The sequence below is a fragment of the Barbus barbus genome (assembly GCF_936440315.1).
Source record: "Barbus barbus genome assembly, chromosome: 8".
NCBI classification, from domain to species: domain Eukaryota; kingdom Metazoa; phylum Chordata; class Actinopteri; order Cypriniformes; family Cyprinidae; genus Barbus; species Barbus barbus.
This window is the reverse complement of record NC_136736.1, coordinates 22,206,764-22,224,982: the sequence shown is the minus strand read 5'-3', so window position 1 is coordinate 22,224,982 and position 18,219 is coordinate 22,206,764. Positions and strand designations below refer to the sequence as shown.

At 35.6% G+C, this 18,219-nt stretch overlaps 1 protein-coding gene across 4 annotated transcripts in view; it reads left to right on the top strand.

The window, feature by feature from the left end:
* The window catches only part of LOC306874294 (paired box protein Pax-5-like), a 52,033-nt gene extending 37,112 nt beyond the window's left edge, over positions 1–14,921 (top strand). For 2 of the 4 annotated variants that reach the window (XM_079424258.1, XM_079424259.1), the window contains exons 8-11: positions 3,471–3,572; positions 8,892–8,978; positions 10,641–10,727; positions 13,023–14,921. In XM_079424258.1, coding sequence (XP_079280384.1) covers positions 3,471–3,572; positions 8,892–8,978; positions 10,641–10,727; positions 13,023–13,105 — 359 coding nt within the window. In that variant the 3' untranslated portion in view covers positions 13,106–14,921. The remainder of the gene's footprint in view (positions 1–3,470; positions 3,573–8,891; positions 8,979–10,640; positions 10,728–13,022) is intronic. The other 2 variants (XM_079424256.1, XM_079424257.1) reach the window with 1 other exon arrangement.
* Positions 14,922–18,219: the final 3,298 nt, after the last annotated feature.

The following is an 18,219-nucleotide window of genomic DNA, read 5'->3' as shown; positions in this document are numbered from 1 at the left end:
CTAGGCTTCTTCTGTATTATAGCTGTATTAAACATGAATTAGAACCACCTGATTGTGGATCAGCTTGCTGTGGGCAGCTCAGAGGTGAGATGAGAGTGTTATCAGATCTGCTAAACCGTGCTCAGTGATTCAGATTCACATTCTATGTCCTAAGGGACAGAGAGAGTGGATGGAGACCTGTAATTACTATATACACGTCTCGTTCTCTCCCTTACTGGCTCACTCCATTTGGGAGTAAGGGAGAGCTAATTAAGAGCTGCTTGGACAGGAGCCCTAACGAGGGAATCATGGAATTGGGATTTGTGGCCCATCTGACAAGGTAGAGCGAAACCTGTATGTCTAGACTGTGTGTGTGTTTGTGCTTCCGTGCATGTGTGTGTGTGGAAGGAGAGAAAGCCAGGATGAATTACAAACAGAGCTTGCCTCCTAATGAAAAGACTATGGAACGGGTACCTCTTGTTTGCATAATGGCGCCCCCTATTGGCATAAGTGAACATTTTATATTTACATTTATGAAAACTAACCATTTGTATCAATTTACGAATTATACATTCATGCAATAACATTTATACAGGAATGCATATATATATATATATATATATATATATATATATATATATATATATATATATATATATATATATATAAATCAAACATTTTTTTGACAATTTTTTCATCTCTCTTGTTTAGTTTATAGAAAAGGAAATGAGATCAAGAAGTGACATAAGTAGCCCCCTCTACTACACATATACCATTTTTTCCCAATGATTTTATCTCCTTTTTTTGAGCAAGAAAATCTTTTCCCGTCTACCCTCTTTCGTTCTTCTCTTTTCTGACAACGTCTCTCAGAGGACTAGGCCTTGTCTGTTCTTCCTCTGAAGAGTCCATCTCTCTCTGTCCCTCGCTGTTGCCCTGTCCACTGACCCAGAGTGGATTAGTATCCAGTCTTCACTAATGTCTTTCTGTCACCTAACATGGACAACTCCCTAACATGGCAACCAGCAGAACAGATAGTGTGAGACTCTGTGTGTAACTGTGTCTGGTCTGGGCAAGGGACATTTTCACTAGGGCAAGTGGTCACATATATGTTTTAAATGCTAGACATGCATTAATTACCAATATTTTGGTATGTTACTTTTTACATTTTGGCTGCTTCATGCATTGTTCATTGCTAACATATTGCTGAAAAGCTTATATTTGGCTATTAATGGTAAGTTCCATTGTGACAACTTGTGACAGCTCTTTTTTGTATATTAAGCAATATCACTGTAGTTTGGCCAAAGCATAACAAAGCATGGCATTGCTTTTATACAACAAGTCTTTGGCAAGAACCGTCATACTGTACAATCAGATAACACTTTAGTCTTTTGTTTTCTTAAAAATAAATCAATAAATATATGAATAAAAATATGTATTAAATGTAGCTAGTGTTACATTGTAATGTTTAATATTTGAAACAACCCAAAGAACATTATTTAGTTTAGTCTTTAGAACAATCGATAAGAACATTCTTAAGTGTTTTAAGGAATACAAAATATTTACCTTTGATTTAGAAAATAAGAATAAAAATAGCAGAAGAATTTTATTCATAAGAATGTTTTGTGAATCTGCACAAGTTAAGTGAATGATTCAATCACTTGTTTGACACAAGGGGATCATTGTTTTTCCTGAATGAATTAGCACTTTTAAACACAATAAATCCGGTGACTCACTCAAAGACAGTCACTTGCCTTTTTCTGTGTATTTATTTATAATACTTATGAGACTTTTTGACTAATGTGTGACCTATGTCCACTCACACCTATAAACATAGAGTCTGCAACTGTTGAATAATGTGTTTACCCAAAGGTCTTATAGTAGTCATGTTGCACAACAATTTCCCTTTCCACACTTTACCCCTCTTTCAATCGTAACACTCTTCTTTCTCCGTCTCTAAGTTATTCTTCACCTTGCCTCTGTCTCTTAAACCTTCTCTTGTCTTCTCTATCACCCTTTTTAATCTCTGATAAAGTATTCAGTTTCCCTCCTTGCTCCCCTCCCCCTCATAGGCCCTGCGGAGGCTTAAACGGTGGCTGTGTTGAAGGGGATGGATGAACTGAGGTGATTGTGTTTATTATGATGAATGGGCTGCAGTCTACAGATCAGCAGCATGTGCGGACTGAGAGATGATTCACTCTGACAGCCATGTCATGTAGCCTAATACAGTTATACATCCATACAATAGAGAGAGAGAGGAGAGATAAAGCGAGAGATAATTAAATTTAGAAACTGCCCAATGATCATTGACAAGTTAAATCTCTCATTAATATTCTTACTAATCCATCCTTCTTTGTTTTTAATGAACTCTAATCGACAATCTATAAGGTATTGACTGTTGTCACATATGGGTCAGTTACCTGTGCCTAAAGAGATCTTTTTACTTTACTTTAACTTCACTGACCTGAATTTCTTGTTCGTTCCTATGAATATGCTCCTTTCTTTAGTGAATCAAGCCTGAGGGAGACAGGGGCATGTACGTTGTACACTAACAGTAGAGACTACCAGATCCTGTCATACATCAGAGCATAATTATACCAGAGGCCCTATTACTGGGGCAAAGGCAGATTTGTGATCTGACATAAAGTGAGATGGCTGTATTAATCAGGATGGTTAAACAGGATGTCACTAGTTTACCAAGCTCATAAGATGTCACTTATCTGATTTAATAAGCTACAGCATAGATCCATGCTTTATTCACTTTGCTATGTGAACTCTTTATGTCAGCTTTTAAATCACACTAGTCTTTAATTGAACATTTGTTACCATGGGTCATGAGTGTATCATTATTAAAAAAAACAAAAACAGAAATTAACATTCTCAGAATGCTCTGGGAATCAAAAAAAATCATTAGCTGGGTTACTTTTGCTGGAAACTGTATTTATTCGCAATGATTCATTCTGTAGTAATTAGCGAATTGCCAGTTCTAAACAACTGACAGAAAACACACAACATGAATGCTGAAATACTGAAAATGCAAAAAAATGATCCTCAGGTCTCAATTGTTTGTCAGTCATTGATATTAGTAATATTTTAATTTATCATTAGTAGTGTACTGAGACACAGCATTATTTCACTAAAGTCTAGCGATGCCCCTAGTGGTAAGTGATTATTTATTAAAAAATGATAAAATATTGGTGTCTGAGACACTGTAATTTTTTTAAGCATATATAGTTGGGTGCTATAAATGAATAGTGCACATAAACGGCTGTTGAGATCTTGGAGTTCTTGAAGGTTTGGACCCTCAAACATTATGTCACAACTTAACAAGCAGATAAAAAAGGTTAAAGCCTAGTTTACGGAACAATTATAGATGAAATTGCTTCATAAGGGGTTGTGGTGATTAGAACGAGTCACTGAGAAGTCAGATCAATAAACTCTTACCGATGGAGTTGATCCTATTCATGCAAGAAATGCTCTTTTTATCTTTACAGGTCGCGACCTGGCCAGCACCACGCTCCCTGGTTACCCTCCTCATGTTCCTCCAACTGGGCAGGGTAGTTACTCCACACCCTCCCTCACAGGGATGGTACCTGGTGAGTCTCACTTGCATACATGCACGTCAATAAATTGTTAGCTCCATCTACACAAACTTCATACACAGACACTAGGTTGAGTTCTTTAGATTTTTGTGGCATATTTCTAAAGAAGGGAGTGACGATGAAAATAACAGATAGGCTAATTTTCATACATGTGCCACCCCTCATTCTTTCTCTCTCATCCTCTCCCACTCGTCCTGCTGTAGTCACTCTCCCAATACCCCTTTTTCACCTCTGCTTTATTTCAGTTGAGGTCCCAGTGGGAGGGGGTCTTGTCTTTGCCACTTCCTGTCTCCCCCCATCTGCCAGGTTGACAGCACTCCCAGGGGGTTATGGGATGGGGAAGGGTGGGGGGGTGTTGGGTGGTTGGCAGAGTGTGGGGCGGGTGGACTGGCTTTGAGTCTTCAGCAGGAGTGGCTGGACTATTAGACCCCAGTCACACAGCTGTCCCTTCTCAACATCAGTAATTTGTTTTTAATGAGAATCATCACTGACCCTTGACTAATTCATTCATTCTCCTGCAGACTCCCTTGGCCTCCTTTCTTTTAGCTATTTTTTTAATCCACTGGCCACTTCAGAATCACAAAAATACACATGAATTCTCTCACTAGGATATTCATATTCACAAACACAATAGCATGTAAATGGCTTTGAACACTGTTCACCTAGATACATACAGTATGCGACTTATTACTTCCTCATTCATTTATTCTTGAATCAACATAATCTGAAATTTTGAAATGAACTGAAAAACACCTACCTATTTGTTATTAAAATAAAAGCAGTTCTAAAGTTTGATTTATTTATTTATTTTTACTATTAAGGGTAGGGGTACAAGGTCTATTTGATCAGTAAATTAGTTTAGCAACTTAAAAGCTACATGACATTTCTCATTAATGAGGTAATAACAGCGCTGTTCATGAAGCAGATGAACTTACAGTTTTGCTATTAGAGGCGCTGCTGAACAAAAAGCAGATGAATATCTTCATCTGAACAATGTTTTGAGGTGTGGTAACTGTAGTATTAGCGTGTTAGTATTCCTTACATATTTGACCAATTTATCAACACGTTCTCACTCCCAACTCGTCACATATTGAAGCTTGGTCAGGACCACTTGGCGTCGCTTTTTGACACTCAAGGTACCCCTTTAGCGCCATTATATTACATTATTTAGACATTTATGAGCACGTAACCCATCCCCTGTCCCCTAAACCTACCATTTGTCAATAAAACAGAAGATATAACAGGCAGATACAACTACAGTCATAATTTATTCAAAAAGTATTAATATTCCAAGTATTCCGAGGCAAAACGATTGATTTGTGAGAGGAATAGACGCGATCGCTGTCTCTGTCCATCATAAGTTTATCCTGTGTGCTGCAGTCTGTGCACAAATTCAAAAAAATGCTGGCAGTAGAAGCCATACAACAGCCTTGGTTGTGAAATGCTATTGGCTCTTGTGTGTCTCATGATGATTGCATCATACTACAGGACGGGAGTATGCTTTTGAATGAGATGTGAGCGCATTAACGGAGCGGGATCATTTTCAGCAAGTAAAACCTTATGTTCACTTTTCTTCACATAAAGACAATGTATGGCTTCAGAAGACTTGGAATGCAACACGACTTGTTTGTAATGCTTTGATTCTGCTTGTTTATGGTCAGTTTTAGCAATAAATTCCTGTGACTGCACTTGTTGCCTGTTACGTGTTTTATATTGTTCAGAAGTGGGTAGGTTTAGGGTAGGGGTGGGGTTAGGTGCTCCAATGAAAGTATACATTTGTATAAAATTATTTCTATTTTTTTACAAATGCGTGCAAACCATTAAACTAAGACAAACAACTAAAAAAACGGAGGACCCTGCAAGTCGAAAAATGACGTTAAAGGGGTACAATATGTGACGAGTTAGGAGTGAGAGCATGTTGATTCTAACCAAAATATCTTCCAAAAATATCAGTAAACATCGTTAATGGAGCCTTTGAGTTCCTGTGAGCTCCTTTAAGAAAACAGAAATTTATTTTAGGTATGGCAGTCGCATATTTTGAGTTTTGATATTTGGGATAGGGTCATTGAGCTAGTTTTATTACAGAAACCTGGCAACCTTGGTTAAGGGCTACTTGCTTTTTTGTGCATGTCTGTCACATATAATATAAGTTATGAATCATATTTTTGGTTTAACGTCATATTATTTAGGGTCACTGCTAAATAGTAGTAGAGGCTTGAAAAAAAGTAGGAATTGTGATCCAGTTTGTCCGACACCCTACAGTGTTTCAGTGTCTTGAAATATGTGGTTAGTTATCATGTGATTAGTAACATTTTTAGCCTAACAGATGTTTTATAATTGGAGTTGAATTAATTTTTTTTAATGTTTATTAGAATGCATTTCTGAAACAAGATGATGCACAACATGATTCACAATACACAAACATTTTTAATATACAATATATGGATCCACAATCTGGTTATCAGTGGATATTGGCGTTTAAAAAAAAGTATTATTATTATGCAGCATTGGCTGCTAAATGATGGTTTAAATCTTAAATGCAACATTGAAAAAATGCTTTAATAAGTTATATCTCAGGACAGTTGACAAATTAATGTGATAACATCTTGTTGCGATGAGCGCAACAGATATATTTACCTTAGAAAAGAAAGTATATGCATTTTATTTCATATCGCATTTTTATTCATCTTGATTTCTCACAACTTGTGTGAAACATAGAAAAATAGAAAATATACTGGTAATTTTCTGCCAGGATATTATGCTTAAGTTTACAGACATTTCTTTTAACTCTAAAATACAACACAACGAAATGTGATTTAAAATATCCAGAAAACACCTATGAAAAATCAATATGAAAAATAGCTTTATATTAACATTACACTGGGCTTTATTTATTTATTTATTTTACAGACTTTCCTTACTTTAATCAACTACTATTCTTGTTAAATGTGACTTACCAACTAGCAAAATTATAACTATGATGAAAAAAGCAAAACTTGAAGGAGGGATTTGCTTGCTTAGCTTCAGTATCAAGTGCAAGGTAACACAAGTGGATACAAGTGGAAACTCTAGTGTGACAAGACAAATAGAGTGGTAGAAAAAAGCAAGAACTGTGGGATTAAGGACTGTTCACCAACCCTTGTATCAACTCCCTGAACACAGCAAAACAAACCCAAGCCAAAACAACAACAACAACAACAACATGTCTCTTGTCGTGTCTCCAGTCTGTCACACTGGTGTCTCTGTCGATGCTCTCCCCGGTTGCCACCGTGACTCATAGGGTCTTGTCGGTCCCCTCTCTTCAGAGCAAGATCTGTAACCTTGTCTCGTATTTCCCTCCAACTGAATCCCCCATGTTTCCCCCACTTCTGACAAGCATTTATGACCTTGCAACCCATCTCTCTCGCTGGGGAGACCCCATCCCTCTTTTCTTCTCCATCCGTAAGTCATCCCCCGCACTTTCAGCAGCATCTTCCCAAAACAACCTGACATGCGGTAGTTGCTATGGCGCAGAGTTGACGAAGGGGTGGTAACCATGCCAACGATCCCATCTAAAAGAATGCTGAAGGTTAAGGGTAGGAGCAAAGCTCCAGACATGCACTTTAAATGATCCTACTTCATTTACCCTCTACTATTGCCCTTTTTCAATTGTCTGTGTTTATGATGATACATGGGAATTTATTAAATTCAGCATAAAATATAAAAATGAAAAACACTTAAATCACAATACTCTTGACAGCAATATTTTAAAGAATCATGTTGTATTTATTTGTCCATATTATTTTATATAATAAACAGTATGCATTAACTTTTTATATCCATTATATACTATATATGAAATAATATAAAATTATATAAAATATAAAGTTAAGTTTTAATTTGACAACACAAAGCTAAAAGTGATAAATGCTACACTACTGTTCAAAAGGTTTTTTTTGTTTTTGTTGTGAAAGACTCAAAAAATACAGTAAAAACTGTAATGTTCAGAAATATTAGTTTTAAATAACATTTTCTAATTTCTAAATTTATTTAATTTATTCCTGTGATGGCAAAGCTGAATTTTCAGATGTCATTACTCCAGTCTTAATTAATAATTAAGTTGTACTGCTTTATGTTTTTGTGGAAACTGGATGCTTTTTACACATATTTCTATATTGTCGCTTCTTCAGCATTAATGCATCAAACTGACCAAAAAATATCATATCATATACTGTATTCTTTGAATTGCTGTTATTGTTCCATATTGTGCTTTTAGTGTGAACAGTCCAATTATTGTTAAAAACCTGGAAACCATGTGCTGTATTACTCTCATTCTGTGCAGTTTTGTGATTACATTTGTTACTTGATGAGAAATCTTCACTTTTTCTATTTCACTGACTTTTCTCTGTTCAAACAATCAATCAGTACAAACAATACTTACATTCTCTTAAATGAGATAAGATCAGCTTTTGCTATGTAACCTGCATGCTATTTTAAGAAACAATACATATTGTGTTTTAAATAAAACGTTTTCAAATTAAGTTCACTTCAGTTGTGGTTAGGTGCAATGAATACAAAATTATGAAAACTTGTTCTCTCATTTGTCTTGAAATAATGTGCTTTAAATTCTGCCATCATTTATATATAACATGGAAGGCCATTTCTACCTCATAGTAAATAAAGTCAGCATTTTGAACAGCTTGTATTTAAACAGTTCCTATGAGTATGTTCATTTTTTAATGTAATGATATAAAAGTACAAAGAAAGATGATACTTATAGGTTGAACTGCTTCAAGTGCTTATTTACAGCTCTCAGAAATGATAGCTTTCACTTTTATGGAAAATTGATTAGTAGTGCTTTTTCATTTTTCCTTATATCTCTTCGATCCTCTTCCTGCACTTTATCCCACAGTGTATCGCTTATTTCTCCTATCCTTTTTCTCCGTTCCGTTGCTTTCTCTCTTTCAGCAGGGGGCTGACACACAGGGGAGGGGGGCACAAAACCAGCCAGGCAGAACCGACAGAGCGAGAGATGGAGGAAAAGAGAGAGAGAGAGATAGAGAGCTGGGGCCTCTGATTTGTGACAGCCAGCAAAGGGAAAGTGTTCCCCGGGGAAAGGGAAAACGAGGGAAAAGAGGGAGAGAAAGAAAGAGGGAGATAACGGGAAAACTACACTGAAGCAATGGAGGAGAAAAACTGTCACAAATCGACACTTCCACCTCACCAATTGGACCTTTTAGGCTCATACACACTAGGATGTACTTTCAGATGGAAGAGTTAGAGTAACTGTACTTGCATATCTATCATTTTTCATTGTCTTTTCTTGAATTTCAGGAGGAGATTTCTCTGGCAGTCCTTATTCCCATCCGCAGTATTCAACATACAACGAGTCTTGGAGATTTGCAAACCCCAGTCTACTAGGTAAAAGCTGAAAAGCACAAATATGGACAGTGTTGCAGAATACTTGCTCTCTTGCTTTTAAATTTAGAATAATATATTTATAATAATGTGCCTTAAAAGAATAATTCAACCAGAATAAAATTGTCATTATTTACTCACCATCATTTTGATGCTAATTTCTGCATCAGAATACAAAACGTTAATTGTGACTTTATCTCCCAATTGTAATTTTACATCTCTTTATATGTAACATTTACAACTTAATATCTCACAGTTAAACATTTAACGCAATTAAAACTATTTGTCCTCATCTGCATTTTTATATTCCATTCTGCAAATTTGAACTGGAGCCATGACTAGTTACGACTCATGCAAGAACCAATGTACGTAAATTCAATTTCAGCGTTTCAGTGAAGGGGGAAATTACTCATGCAAAGCTTTTGTACAACTTATATTTACTGTACCATTCAAAAAAGTAATTGAATAGTAATTGAAAGAAGGTAATTATGCATTAAATTAATCAAAAGTGACACTAACGCCATTTATAATGTTACCAAAGGTTTCTTTTTAAACAAATGCTGAACTTTTTTGTATTAAACAAAGAATCCTGAACAACTATATCCAGGTTTCCATAAAAACTTTAAAGCAGCACAACACAACATTGAGTTTGTTTAAATGCACCCTTGTAATGCAGTTATAATGGGATTTTGGTAATATTGCAATTAAACTTTACTTTATGTAAACATAATACTTTGATCAAAATAGTGAGATTAAGCTCATAATCGTATTAAAATACGTGGTGTATGCCAATTTTTAATTACGTTATTACAGCTCTGACCAACGTACGCATGTACTTGCATACACAGATACCGTGTGTTGTTCACACAACTTCATAAATGAACTCTGTGACATTATTCTGAAGCAGGCCTGGTTCTATTCGGGTGCTAGAGGATGCTAAGCACCCTCAAATGAAAGCGATAGCACCCTTAGTTGAGGCTGTAAAAAATAGGATATTGGCAAAACAGATTTGGCAAACACTCCAGTACGTATTCGTGCTTGCGCTCAGGAGAGCTTCAAAGGTTTCTATTTACAACATGTTTTAACATTATAGCCAATCACAGACATGTTGGTTGATTTCTTGAACGCAATGGCCAATCAGAAGTTTTTCACTTCAAGCGTCCCTTCACTGTTCAAAACGCTGCATTTTTGTTCAGGGCTGAGTTCTGCAAGCTCATGTTAAAATCCTCTCATTATATCGAAGACACAATGTAAATAATATATTCATTGTGCATCACAGAGAGATTCAAGGATTATAACGGAACTTTGTGTGATCGCAACGTTACAATGTTCATCACAGAGCTGAATGACCTTCCAGCCTACGTCTGTAGTCATGTTTTACATTTGTTGTGAGTGGACAGTGGCCAGTAACTTGCCTAATATATGAGTTCATCGTTTGTGTTGTGGGGTTTGCGAATTTCTTGGAAACATGAAAAAAAAGAACATGATTACACGTGGGGTAAATAATAACAGAATTTTCGATTTCTGTGTGAACTACTCATTTAAGTAGAATAAATGCATTGATTTAGAATGGATTCATTTATAGTCACATTTCTAAAATAACCTCATTTACTGTGAATGATAAACTTACTGATTTAAGTTGTTGTATGTGTGTGCACTCTACAGTGTTCCAGCAGGAGTACGGTTCTTTACTGGGCTCGGAGAGAGCAGCTTCATCGGGTCTATTCCCTGGCCAAACCCCACAGCCTACAGGTACATAACAGCCATGCTATCAGAGGGGGATGTGTGGGTGGTTTGATGTTTGAAACATTGTCGGGTCAGCTTGCCATATGTGTATGTATGGTGCACAGAATGAGCGGTTCAGAAGAACCTGCCCCCTATCAGCAAAACCTCAGACTGACACACCAGTCAAAAGCAAAGTGAAGGGGCATTGGCTTAAAAATAGTTATATGTGTGTAAGAGGGAGCCACAGAGCTGACCTTAATGCTCCCAATGGAGAAGGGATTCCTTGGAGATTTCATGAGCTTTTTGCTTTGTGTGTCAAGAATCTGACAGACGTTTGACAGTGTTTGTGTGAAGTGCACTACTATGGCTTGTCTATATCTATATGGATTAAAGCATTTCCACTTCAGAGTTAGAATCTTTTAGGATGTAAAACATGAATGTAATGCTTTAAGAAATTAATAATGTTTTATAATACAAGTCATAGTAGTAAATTATATTTACCTACATACAATTAATTGCTGATTCAGTGTTAACCTGATTAATGCTCCCATTTTAGTTGTGAGACAGTTTTTATTTCCTGAAAATGCTAGTTAATGTTTTTGTATTGAGCTAAAAAACTACTAAATTTGCTCACACGGGGTATAACTACGGTGCTCGGGAGGGGCCGTCTTTGGTTCACTTAGTTTTGTCGTGGCCATGTCATATTAACTCGTCGGAACGTGATATTAATAATAATAATCCCTGATTATCCCGGGTTGCTATGGTCACGTAGGTTTGTAAACTCGTGAACGAGAAATGGATGTTGTTCCCTCAACATAGCATCTCGAGGGCACGACATAAGAATGAGATAGTTTTCATGAGCTGTATGCCAAAATCATCAATATTAAAACAATAAAAGGCTTGAACTACTTCAGTTGTGTTGTAATGAATCTAAAATATATGAAAGTCTAATGTTTATCAGTACATTACAGAAAATAATGAACTTTATCACAATATGCTATTTTTTTGAGAAGGACCTGTATATTGGATTCAATCTTTTTGTCAAATGAAATATTTCAGTTAGTACAGGTTTTATATTTCTTTTTGGGATTTAATGGTTATAGGTCTCATTGATCTGAGTTTATGCATCTCAGCCAAAATGATCCACAAATAATATTTTTTTACTAAAAACAGTGACATCTTGATATACTTCACACTCTCAAAGCCTGTTTTTACAGCAACACAAAAGCTACTTAATCACACTCACGTAATCTTATTTCAAGTGAAGACAAACACACCTATCCACCACATTTCTCACAATTTCAAACTCTTTAACTCCGGCAACAAAGACTAAGCAGCACAGCTGTCCCTCTACTCTGTTATACCCGTCGCTCATGCCTGCTGTCTCTGTGTAATAAAGAAAAAAACTTCCTGCTAAAACTAACTATGATACTAAAGACATTTCATCTTTGAGGGGTTCATCAGCACTTAATGCCAACACAGACTGGTCAAGATGGATCATGTGTCTTATAGAGCAGAAATGGTCTTTTCCCTGCAGAAACGGGAAGCTGATGATGGTGGTGTCATTTCAAATAAGAGGAAGGCTGACATGATTGTGGGGGACTTGATAAATAAAAAGTGGGATGTACATCTATCATCCTGTGATCATATTTATTCTTGCACATGATAGTAATTATAAAATGTTTTTTTTTACCATCAAACCAGTATATTAGAATGATTTCTGAAGGATTGTGTGTCACTGATTTTATTGGCTGCTGCCTTCACAGGAATAAATTAAATTTTAAAATATATTAAAACAGTTATTTTAAATAATAATAATAATAATGATTCACAATATTACCGTTTTTATTTTTGATCAAATAAAAACCGCCTTGATGAGCATAAGAGACTCCTTTTAAAAATATTTTTAAAATCCAAACATTTTTTCTTCTGTTTTAAAATGAGTAGGTGGTGTTTAAATGTGTAACTTATGACCTTCAAAACCTGGATTGATTTAAATTGGTTGATAACAAATTTAGAGGGTCACTGAGGGGCCTAGCTTGCTGATACGTGGGCCCCGGCCTTTAGAAATTTAAAGGTCATTGCACACTGAGTCCGAAATTTTTTTCGTATTCCTCATCCTTTCCTATCAAAATGCATTCTACGAATGCGAAAACAAAAAATCGAACCTGATCCAAATTTTTTCTGGGCACGTGATTGACACAACATGAGGTCATATTTATTTTTTAATGTGCAAAAATTTCGGACTCAGTGTGCAATGACCTTAAGTGTTAGCTTCTTAATCTGATGACTGACAGGTTTGTTTTTTCATATCCCTTGAAGGATCTCCATACTACTATAGCGCAGCCACACGGGGAGCAGGAACGGCTGCCACAGCAACTGCCACTGCCTATGACCGCCACTGACCAGCCGGACAGAGGAGAGGAGGAATGGTGGAGGAGTGGGCGAACAAAAAGAAAGAGTAGCGAGAACGGATTGATAGCAGCCACACAAGACTGTCTACAAATGGAAGAAAAGAAATGAAGGAGGAGCAGGAAGGAGAAAGAAGAAAGAAAGAAGAGGTGACAATGTTTTCCTGCCGATTACAATCAATGGTCCAATCAGTAGCTTCAGCTGATGTTTCTTATTTCTGTTGATTAGTGGAAAGTATACACCCATTCACCTGTATTCCTGTGGTCTCGGCTCACACTAAATCTGTTATTGCTTTGATTTATCTTCTGTCATTAAAGCCTTGCTTATTCTATCGTCTTTGCATCTATATGCAGTCTGTTCTTAGAGATGATCAGGTGTTGGGAGTTGGTACCAGACAATCTACTAGTGGCAGCTTGAGATGACCTACATGATTTGAGTTCATTTTTGAGTCATTTTATCAAATGTGTGAATGTGGCGTCATAATCTGTGGCAGATTTATAGTCTGCTAAAACCATGAATTGTTTCGGAGAGAACCCAACGTATCAAGTGAACAGAGATTTAATAGAGTTGAACAGATAACTCAGGTCGGAATATTGGCATTATTTACATTAAAATTAGCCAGCATGAAGGACAGACCCATTTCACTCTATTGATCATGGGATGCTTCTACTTGAAAATGTAGCATAAATACGGTAGAGCTGGGAGAGAATTTACTGGAAGTTGCTGAAATCAGATGCATAAGCACAAGAATACTTGAGCCCTCTGTTGTAATCTAGGAACCATTTAGACATAATGGACTACTTATAAAGCGGATTACATGAAAATGGGACTGTTTTGTGATTCGGTCATTGTGTAATATGTTGGAAAATTGCAGCATGATTTAAATGTTTAAGCACTGTCGTTATCAATGAGAGCATCAGTATTTTAAAGACTCCTCTCCTTCCTCTATGTAGATAAATACTATTTACGTATGTACAGAATACCCTTATTCAACTGTACATTAGTAAGATTTATAGCTATTTATGATGGAGAGTAATATATATAATTGTGTGTAAAAGTTTACTGCGGACAAATGCTACTGCTAGCTAAAGATGTTGCCGTTGAATACGTAGCTGGTTCTCTTTTTAAACCCCCGCTGTTTCATTCCAATCACAAATCAGTTGCAATTAAAAGAGCTTGCTGGCATTGAAGCACTGACAAGCTTTTGTGAAGTCGCTCCATTTTAGAAGGGGAAAAAACCATTAGCGATGCTACTTCCCCTAACAGGAAGTGATGTCATACTGTCTGTCCCTTCAAATCGTTTCCTTAGCCTCCCCAAAGATACTCTTCAGTAGTGCAAATAGACACTCTTAAAAGCACAAAGTGACAAATCTGTTATCCAGAAATGGCTTTTTTTTTGTCCACGTTCTTTCTCTCTGAGTGCATTTGTTTTTGATTATTCTTTTCATCCATACTGCGCCAAGACAATGCATGAGACCAAGGTGGAGGCCTTACCAAACTCTCTATGTAGCAACATCATGCTGTACATCCTTCCTGTTTGTCTGTCTGAGATATCCTGTACATCTATCACTTACAATGACAAGAGCTTTTGATATCATTATTGCCTGATATATTGATATCTAACTTTAGATTCTAGTAGACAAGAAAAGACAAAAAGTGTGCTTTATTTAGCTATTGTCTGTGATGAGTGTTCCCAGTTCTTAATTTTCTTGCTTTTTTTTCAATACACTGTGCATTGCTGAGTAGCTTTCGAAAAAGGAGAACACTGTAGTTTTAGTAGTGAGTCACAAGCACCAAAACTTTGATGTGAAATAAGAAAAAAATGACAAACCTATGAATATATATATATATATATATATAGAAGTTGATAGTTTTTATGTTTTTATGTTGTTGCTCTGGATTGTAAAGTAGTAATAGGATTACATTTGTTTGTAGACCATAAGTTGCACGTTATGCAACTCTAAAGAAACCCTTGATGCCGTTCACCACTAATGACTACTGGTGAACTTTGACCTTTTAAACTTTTAGTCAGAGGCATTATGAACCTGAAGTACACCAGCTGAAATCAAGGACAGTGCCTTTATTTTTCTACCGAGTCATCCAGAATGACCACGCGTCACTAAATAGCAAAATTGTCTGCATGACATAACGAGATCACAGCTTGACCAACCAATCAACGAACAGATGCCACTACCCGTCATTTCAGCAGCGTTTTTTACATGCTAATTTTACAATCTAATTAAAATCCACCAAACAAAATATAAAACTAATATGAATCGATTTAATATTTAACATCAAGTTAGAAACAATTATCCGTTATATAACATTGATCTATTATTCACAATATATAACAGAAATCTAAAAACAGATTTAATATGATTCAGTAAAAGATTTAGACAAAATTCACATATTTTGAGACACAATTGCTGTTTTTTTTTCTCTCTATGACATGACAGGGTCCAATAAACTCTTGATGGTTATTCCATTCTCTTAAAGGGAAAGTTCACCCAAATATATGAACCCTCTGTCATCATTTACTCAACCTCATGTCATTCCAAATGGTCTTTTGTGTTTCACAGAAGAAAAAAATGCATACAGGTTTGGAACATTATGAGGGTGATTTTGGGTGAACTATTCCTTCAAGCACTGAGAATGGATATTAGATTAACTGTGAAGGGATTGTCTTGTCATTTATATATATATATATATATACACACACACACACACATTCTGTATATATATATATATAGACGTTCTGGGTGATCCTGTTGGATTAATGTAGAGAGATACAAATGAAATAGACACAGTCCTTTTGTCCTTCGTCAGGTCGTGAATATGCCACACCTCTCCATTGACATGATCAAAACCTGCTGTACCAGCAAAATCGAACACCCCTTTCTTTTCTTTTCCCATCCCCTCTTATTTCAATTTCTTATTTCCACCCCCACCTCCATTTAACTCCATTTGCCTCTCTGGTGCACCTTTAATCTGATCAGATCTTCCTAACCCCTTCCTCTAATTCTACAAGTTGGCTGTTGATCACCTTTGTGAACATTCCCCATTTTCTCTGAGACAATTACGATTGGCATATTTCCTTATATATATATATATATATACATATAGGAAATATACCAATTTTATAATTATTATTTAAAAAGCACCTCACAATATTAGCAGTTAATTATATATGCATCCATCCTTTGCACATTTCAGTTTAAAAACATACATTTTAAGTTATATATAACATGCATACAAAAAAATCTTGATTTAGATCACTGGCAGACAAGTTCAATTACTTAGTGATTTTTCTCATTCTCTCTTATTCACCGAAAAAAGTGGCAAAATAAATACCAGGCTTTCATTTATACCTTAAAACTAAGTCATTTAATCTCTAAACATGGTTTAATAAGGACTCCATATTTAAAATATTTCCAAAGTAAAGGCTGAGCATCATAATTGATAGACATTCATCCAGCGAACCCCCAATTTATTGTTAGCGTCCCACTGTTTTCATCAGTTCAAATCAAAATATTAGAATATGTGAGTCAAATAGTATTTGACTTTACTTCATTTTCCAAATAAGCAAATTTGGTTTACAATTCTAAAACAGGAATATTAAGAAATGTATTGATTCTAAAAGCGGTATGTCCACGTTAACATTAAAGGTTTCTCAATTTAAAAAGCAGACTTTAAAAAAAAAAAAAAAAAAAAAACAGAGGACTTGGTTATCACCTTATTGTGGCCTTCTGTGTACAATCGGAAGCTCCTTCTGTAATTACTTGCTAATAGTTTCTTTCCCAAGGGGTTCATAAGTATTTTTTACTCTGTTTTTGAAGTAAAGATGAAAGATTTTAAGAAAGCTTGAAACGTTTTGACAAATTTGATAAACAGCAATCAGTTCAATTCAAAGGAAAAAGAAAAAGTCAGACCAATAACATATCTGTAGCATCCACCAAAGTTAGAGATGCTTGGTTTAAAAGTATTTTCTGGTGATCATTGCAAAAATATTCAAATTATGAAATAACCAACATGACAGGAAGATGAAGGCAACAGATGTTTGCAGCGAGTAAATGAATGAACTGCTTCTTTAAGAAATGTGTATGTTTTTTATTGAATTTTCTAGTAGTAAAAAATTGGTGTTTTTCTCTGCGTGTCGTGTGTTGTCTTAATATTTGAATGTATTTACTGCAGAACAAAATTTGCCAAAGATATCATGCCACTTGATTTCAATCTTTTTGGTTCTTCATGACTTATTTCTTCATTTTATTCAAATCTGCCCACAAGTTGGAAATAAATGTGATTTGATATTGTTTTTCTAATGGAATTAAACTGTTATTGTTATATTATTATTGTTATTATTTTTATTATGATGATGATTTTTGATTGTTTTATTGTCGTTCAGGGTTATTAAATTGTCTGGCATTCCTCCTAATCCCTGATACAGGGTCATAGGCTACTCTGTGTATGTGCATATGAGTGAATGTTGTTTGTGTATTATCAATTCACGTATGTTGTAATGTGAAACTAAGAAGTAATTATTTGTAAATATTGGCCATAATTTTATTGGTTCATCAGAATAAAAGTAATTTTTTAAGTTCACAGGTTGTATTAGTATTGATCAAAAAAGCTTGACGTTCATCTCCTGGGTCTTCCCCCAGTTTATATTGTCATTTCACACATAGAGGGAAGTGTAAATATATTACATATACAATATTCTATAAAATATGGCATGGGGTTGTGAGAATGCCATTATCATGATTATTATGTTTAAAGGGATAGTTCACCCGAAATGAAAGTTCTGTTATTAATTACTCACCCTCATGTCGTTCCAAACCCGTAAGACCTTTGTTCATCTTGCACAACACAATTGAACACAAATTAAGATATTTTGATGAAATCCGTGAGCTCTCTGACCCTCCATAGACAGCAATGTAACAGAAATGTTCCCAGGCCCAGAAAGGTAGTAAGGACATAGTTAAAATAGTCAATGTAACATCAGTGGTTCAACTGTAATGTTATGAAACTATAAGAACACGTTTTGTGCTCAAAGAAAACAAAAATAGCGACTTTATTCAACAATTTCTTCTCTTCCATGTCAGTCTGGAAT